Source organism: Mesoplodon bidens (assembly GCF_964165515.1).
Source record: "Mesoplodon bidens genome assembly, contig: HAP1_SCAFFOLD_49, whole genome shotgun sequence".
Taxonomy (NCBI): domain Eukaryota; kingdom Metazoa; phylum Chordata; class Mammalia; order Artiodactyla; family Ziphiidae; genus Mesoplodon; species Mesoplodon bidens.
In genome coordinates, this window is record NW_027671810.1 from 2,363,573 (window position 1) to 2,371,115 (window position 7,543).

At 46.0% G+C, this 7,543-nt stretch overlaps 1 protein-coding gene across 1 annotated transcript; it reads left to right on the forward strand.

Moving 5' to 3' along the window:
- Positions 1 to 770: 770 nt before the first annotated feature.
- On the forward strand, positions 771 to 6,981 carry LOC308610992 (putative spermatogenesis-associated protein 31C2; the record flags this gene model as incomplete). The annotated part of the gene is made up of 4 exons (XM_081259945.1): positions 771 to 848; positions 1,204 to 1,264; positions 1,493 to 2,181; positions 6,974 to 6,981. Exons 3-4 carry the CDS (start codon positions 1,623 to 1,625, stop codon positions 6,979 to 6,981), a joined length of 567 nt encoding a protein of 188 aa, XP_081116071.1. The 5' UTR covers positions 771 to 848; positions 1,204 to 1,264; positions 1,493 to 1,622.
- Between the last annotated feature and the right edge of the window lie 562 nt (positions 6,982 to 7,543).

Here is a 7,543-nt window from a genome sequence, read left to right on the forward strand (position 1 = left end):
AGGATTTCTAGCCTAAGATCTTAGACCAGGAGTTCAGGTATGGTAGAGGGCTCCAGGGCAAGTCCCAAATGCAGTGACTAATGGTTAAGGACTGGATTACGAAGAGTTCAATCTCTGCAGGAAGGCTGACCCCTGAGCCCTGGTTCACCAGCCACCTTCCCACAGCGGGTGTCTCAAGTGAGACCTTCCTCTGTGTTGGGGCTGAGCCCCTGAGAGCCTGAGAGGAGAGGCTGGACTAGAGGTCTGGCCTTGGGAAGCAGAATCCTATCTGACAAAGCTCACGTGGGCATTTAGGTCTGAGAATGTGTGTGTTTCTTGATCAGAGGAACAGTGACAGAAGAAATCTATGGTGATTAAAACTTAAAAAATCCTTCTTGGGCTTCCCTGGTGGTGCAGTGGTTGAGAGTCCCCCTGCCAATGCAGGGGACGCAGGTTCGTGTCCCGGTCCGCGATGATCCCACGTGCCATGGAGTGGCTGGGCCTGTGAGCCATGGCCGCTGGGCCTGTGTGTCCGGAGCCTGTGCTCCGCAATGGGAGAGGCCACAACAGTGAGAGGCCCGAATACTCCCCTGCCCAAAAAAAAAAAAAAAAAAAAAAAAAACCTTCTTTGCACTCCTCAAAGAAGAAAAACTGAAAAGATTGTTATCCACTTTAAAAATAAGTAAAAGGGGAAAAAACCCCACAGAGTTTTAGTTAAATGTAGAAAGTCATGTTGTTCATGAACACAGCTTGCCTAGATAGAGGACAGTGAGAGTTGGGTGTTAGCCCCTCACTTTTTCTTATCTCTCAGCATCAAGTAAAGCTGAAGGGGAGGAGCAGGAGTAGGAAGAAAAGTGGATCTTTGAAAGGTAAGCCTTTGCCATTCAGCCCTGCGTGACCCGAGAGTTAGCTTCCATCTCTCCTAGTCCTGAGGCCCCAGCTTCACGGTCTCTGAGAATGCCAGTGGCAGAGCTTATTCCTCAGGAAACAGAGCCTGAGCCTAATTAACAGAGCCTAATGAACGTGGAAGCACTTTGCAAAGGACAAACCCTTTTCAAGTGAGACTTACCATCACTGTCAGGGACATGTGGCCTTGGACACTGATACTTGGGCTCCAGAGTCTAATCCTCCAAAGATTTCCCTTAAAGGGCCATTGCACTCAGCCTCCTGAAAGGCTCTTAGGCCTCTGCCTTCACCACCATGACCCAGTCTCCTGATTTCCAGCTTTCAGAGATTGCCTGGAAGAACTGGAGGGGACTCACGACCTGGTTTCACTTCTGCAAAGGTAAAGAATCTTTCCCCTTCTCTCCTGGGTCGTCCTTCCTCCCCGAGCCTCTAATGTGACCCCAGCCCTGGAAGGGGGAGCCATGGGAGGGCGTGGCTAAAGCCCTAGGGTGAAGGAGAGCAGGGGCATTATGAAGTCAGTGTGGGGGCAGAGGAGGGTTCTTGGGCTGCAGGTGCCCACCCCTGCCTGTCCTGTCCAGCCATCCTGGCCCCATCTGCTCTCCTACAGCTGCCTGGGGAGGCTTCCTGGCAAGGGCAACTTTCATCAGCTCTCATGTCCAGACCCTCCTGGTGAGACGTGCAAAGCAGTGCCTGCTGGAGCCTGTGGAAGATACTGCTTGAAGGGTTGGGAACCCTGCATGAACACCTCCTGTAGGGTTTCCTTCCCTGATCCAGACACTCGAGAGGTACTGGAAGCACATATTAAAAGGTTTTGGGTAAAGCACAGGTGGACCCGACCCCTCAAGGTCCTCAAGCCCATAAATCTCTTTAAGTCGAAAAAGTTCCAACCCTCCACCATTCTACAGTTTGCCACTTCCCCTTCAGCCACCTGTGTATCTGGGTCCCACTCAAAAGTCAAGTGTGCTGAGTTCCTGGAGAAACCTCCTCAGGCTCATTCAGGAGAGAAGGTGATAACAGAAGAGTCAGTTCCTACCGTGAAGAGGCCTCTCCTTGCCCCCTCAGCTGTGTGTAAGGAAATCCAGAGTGCCCTGGGAGCGATTCCATCTGCTGACTACCATGGGCCCTCAAAGGCTTCTCTGACTGGACAGGAGGACAGGCCACCTTCTCAGTCCCTCACACTCAGCCTTGTGGGCAGAACCTGGAAGAGTGAGAGTGTGGAAGGGGTCAAGAGGGACAGCCTAGAGCCAGGTCCAATTTCAGCAATGGTCAGGAATGAGCCAAGAGAGGAGAGTGGTGGTCAGGCCTCACAAGACCCCTGCCATAGGGTAATAGTGATGGAGGTGAACTTAGGATCCCCATCTTTGAGAGGTGAAGAGGCCAGGGAGGCTGTGGAGGCCAAGGAGTCTCCTGCTCTTCAACCACAGTCTAGTGTTATCTTGGAAACCAAAGTGTTGACAAAATCCCAAACCACAAATGTACATATGAGGAGTTTAGAGGTGCCAGGGGCCAGTAGAAGTTTCCTACTACCTAGACTGTCTGTTTTCCAACATCCAGGTGAGCCATGCCTTAACATGGAGGTTGCTAGTGAGTTTAACTCCAAAGTAAAGGTACAGTCAGACAACCAGCTTCAGGACTTTCCCAAACACAGGTTCCTTGCTTCAGACAACTTGGCTTCTCAGGTGCCTCAGTGCCATCCCCAGAGAGTCCCCACCAGAGACAGGTTAGCTTCCCAGGAGCCAAGTGGCCTTATGGAAGCCCAAAGGAGCCACCTAGGGCAGCAGGAGCCCAAAACTTCAAAACTCCAAGACTCATGGAAGAGCCAGAGCAAGATGATTGCCTCTACTTACAAAAGAGAGGACTGTAGGAGGCATAAACCAGGAGAGCATGAAGAAAGGTTTAAAGAATTAGGGACCTCTCAAGCTGGAAGTATGAGCCGCCCTGCCCAGGTCAGGGGAATAACAGACTCTATTGGGAGCAGATGTCTCCAGCTCATGCCAGAGAAGAAACATAACCCTACAGAAAGCCTCTTCAGAAAAAGGATGAGGCTATTTTTAAAGTGGATTTTCCCCAAGAAAAAAGTCAATGGTCGAGATGCTCTGCAAAAAAAAAAAAAGCCCATATCAGCCACTGCCCAGAGTCACGGATCAGTCAAAAGCAGATCAACCTTGAAGAGTGAGACTGCTGAGGGTCAGGCACGCATGAGAGCTGTTGGACAGATCCCAGAAGAAAAAAGAGCAATTCACCATGGACTTCATGCCACAAAGTTAAATGAACACAAACTGGAATTCCAAGTCCCAGTATGTGGGTGCTTCTGCTACCATAGGCTTACCTCCTACCCAGAGCAAGGGAGAATGATGGGTTCTACAGCCTGTGGTCATAAAGCCACCTCCAAGGGCCAGAGTTGTTCTATCAGGGAAAGGGAAGTCAGACACCAACATAGTTTGAAAAGTGTAAGGTTCGACGATGAGCAGCTGGGCCTAAGGTGCCTCCCATCCTTGCCCCCCAAGAAGAGTTTGTTTCCAGTTAGCACCTGCCAGTATGGGCCAAAGATTCCAGGTGCCCCAGCCCGCCATCAACACTGTCCAAGGCATTGTCATCTTTGGGGAGGTGTCTTGCCTGGTCGACAGTAAAATCCTTCTTTAGTCTTCCCTTTAGTAGGAAAACATATCTCCAAGTAAAAATTCAGTCCATTTAGAGAAAATGATTTTCTCATTAGCACATCCAAGATATTTAATGTTCCCCAATACATATATATATATATATATATATATATATATATACATATTTTTTTTTCTAATAAAAACATAGTGTAATGGCTGCTGTCTGTGCTGTGCACTTTGTCTTCTAGAAGGGAGGGGCATGGAGGGAGGTGGACAGTAGCATCACAAGCTTGCTCCTTGTCTCGTGTCCCTTCATTGCACCTTATAATACTGTCATTACACAAACCAAAATTACTCTAACAATGAGATGGGAAAAACCTATGAAACCCACACCCAAGGACCTGGTTCAACCAGTCTTTCTCCTTCTTCTATGCTACTTTGAACTTTATGCAACTGTAGTGGATAGGTTTACACGATAGGGCTAGACATTGCAATTCAGGCTCCAGGAAGTGTCAGAGCCAAGTGGATGGAAGTTTGGGGGGAATAGAGTATGGGCTCTGAGTTCAGAAACAGGAGAATTCTTGCCCCTGGATCTCTTGGTAGGGAATATCCAACATCTGCTCTTAAGAGTTCCTTCTCTCTCTGCTGAAGGCTGAGATTGAGATATGCCCTATGAACCCCTTTTAGCTTAGGCATAATAAAATGTACAGCATCACCCTCCCCCACCTCTGTTTTTCCTAGACTTTAGAGCAGCAGCAAGGATGGCATTTCCAGCTCTGTGTGTGTAGGTGGGGGGAGTATCAGGGAGGCTGCTGAGGGCTGTGTTGAGTCCAGTCCCATATAAATGAATGGCTATGTTCATGGGTCACCTACCTTCCACTCTATGTTAACCCCAGAGAAGGAGTTTTGGATGAATGGGATAGGGGTGTGACTGTGGGTAGTAACTATCTGATGGTCAAACACTGTGAATTTAGGGTGGGATGTAGGTGTAGAAAAATCCCTGGATCGAAGGAAGGAGGCAAAGTGGTACCAGATTCCCATAAATGTGCAGTTCTGAAAGAGCAGCCCCCTGACATACAACCACCATCTAAAGGCCTAAAGGGGAGGAAAAGTTAAGGGTCCAGTAGCTCATCATGGCCCCACCCCAGGGTCTCTACCCTATTCCAACTCTAAGATCACAGACCTAGAGAAACCACCTTTAAGTCAAAACAGAAGGTCAAACTTATAGAAGTAAAGCAAATCAGGGAAGGTTAATCTCTTAATACTATATTTAATAAGCTTACACATCATCACCTCTTGACTTTTAGGAAGGATAAGTTAACAATAGGTGTAAAAGCCAGGACTAGGGAACTTGGGATGTGACTCCTAGTCTGGTGACCTTCACATAAACACATGACCCAAGGACTGCTCCAGGGGAGAGGTGGGGACTGGCCTGTGATTATGTAGTAAGCCTTGCCTGTCTCCCAGTCCTTGATCACCCCAGAGCCTGGCAGGTGAAGAAGCAATCAGACAGGATTTGTGGTGGTGTGGAGGTGACCTGTGCAAAGTGGATGGGGCAGGGTGCAATCCAGGGGTGTTCCACTGATCTGCTTCTGGCACAGCTTTTCTTGTCTCCTGACCCCCATCCATATGGAAAAGCAGGGAGACGAGGAAGAATTTCTCTAGAGTGATTTGGTGCTTCCTGCCATGTGCAAGGCTCATGGTGGACACAGCTCCAGGTGGTGTCTTTCTCATTGTGGAGATTTCTGTTCTAGCTGATGCCCCTGATCCAGATGACAACAGAAATGGACCCCATCCCCCATCCCTGTCAGGCCCCTCAACACGTGGAATTGCTGTGACCTGGGGTGGTGGGGGCAGAGTGAGCACAGGACTGCTCACACCCCTGGTTTCTCCCTGGAGCCAGGCCCTACCTCTGGGCCCCAATTCCCAAGGCAGCCTCCAGAATAGGCAGAGCAGTGAGAGTGGAGCCAGGACTTGTGGGAGGGGTCGGTACCCAGAGGAAAGAGATGACAGGGCTGGGACCTGAGCCTGGCTGCTGCTGGGTGCTCTCAGGGGCACCCAGAAGTGAGTTCTGGGAATATGGGGAAGCTGGACTTGGACCCCCCTGGCTCCTGCTGGGAGGGTGCCACAGACAGGTGATGCTGATGGAACAGCAAGAAAACAGAAAGAAGCAAGTCCCTTTGCCCTTCTCTTGCTGCTCCGTCTTCCATAAGGTACAGTAAGACAAGAAATTGAGAGACCAAAAGAAAAAAAGAAATGGAGAGACCCAGAGACAATACACAAAGACTTCACAGACACACCTCCCAAGAGAGACTTCTCACGCAAACACCTTTCTCAGAGATCACATACCGACACCTCACACAGGGACCTCATGTTGCTTCACAGACCCTCAGACAGAAACCTAGCCCAGATTTAACAGATTTCCCAGAGATACCTTCCAAAGGGACCGCATACAGAGACTTCACACAGAGATCTCACACAGAGACAACACACAGAGACTTGGCACAAAGACCTCACAGAGACCTCACATCTATTCTTCAGTATCCATTGACAAGTCTTTCTTAGTGAATATGAAACCACTTAGCAAACTGGCAGCATGATAAAGATATTATCAGTTGTGCCCCTCTGAGATCCACCAGACACTCACTGTCAGCATTACTCTAAATGGGGAAATGTTTGAGAAGTTTTGTTCTTTTGTAATGTCACTGCCTCTGAACAAAGGAATTATACATTCCAAATGTAGATTTTCAAATTTCATTCTTAGGTGTTCATTAGCTTGAAAATCACATATTACATTATTTTATTTTTATTTATTTTAGAAGAATGAAGAAAATAATGTTTATTTCTTAGAAATGCATGTAGTACTCTATTTTTTTATTTTAAAAGATTTTTAGTGGAGTATAGTTGAATTACAAATTTGTGTTAGTTTCAGGTGTACAGCAAAGAGAGCCAGTTATACATATACATATGTCCACTTTTTTAAAAGATTCTTTTCCCATAGAGGCCATTACAGAGTATTGAGTAGAGCTCCCCGTGCTATACAGTAGGTTATTATTATCTATTTTGTATATAGTCGTGTGTATATGTCAATCCCAATCTCCCAATTTATCCTTCCCCCCTTATCTCCTGGTAACCATAAGTTTTCATTTCTACCCTTTTTTTAGGAGAATCACAAATGTTAAGCACAACTAAAACACTGTCAGTCTCCAGTGAGAGAAAATATTTGTCCAGTTTTAGTTATCATCCAGTCAAATGGTATCTGGCACATTTTTTACTTTATTGAGGACAAAGCTTAAACTTGAGATGGCTTACTTGTTTCCTTTGGGAACATAAGAAAAAACTGCAACAAAGGTACTCTAGGAATGAAATAAACCAAGAAAGAAGCATCCGGACTCACATTCACTTCCCAGAGGGCTGTGTAACTAGCACATTATTTTGCACATAATAGCTTGCAATAGGTTTGTGAGGTTTGCTTTATTGTTTAACAGGCCAATAATCATGTGAGGATTTTTCACAAGTCAAATTTCTGCTTTTAAATTTTACATTCTGGCAAAATTATGCTTCTGAATATTATTTTATTTCTTAAAATGTGGTAATGCCCTAAAATGATATTACACAATCATAACGTTCAGCTAACATACTTAAAAAGATGGGCTATTTAGGATTCATTCTTAAATAATTCTATGAAATGCACATTTTCTAAGACATGCAGTTAGGATCCACTTTATATTCATTATAGGGTTAACACATTGCTTAAAAAAGTTTTGAAAGATTATAAAATATATGACTTAGCCTATGGTTGACATTCTACATGTTACCTCATAAAATTACTGAGGGAAGGATATCTTAATATCTGAATTGAAGGTAGTGTACATTTAATCTACATCTGGCTTATAACAATGAATAATGAAAGGCTTTCATTTATTATATATCTCACACTTTCCGAAGGGCACACTTCTAAAAGACTACTGATTTCTCACTGCTAATAAGCAACCTATTGCCCTTGCCTTGGTAAAATCTATCTTAATGACAGCTGGTTGTCTCCCAGATTATCCATT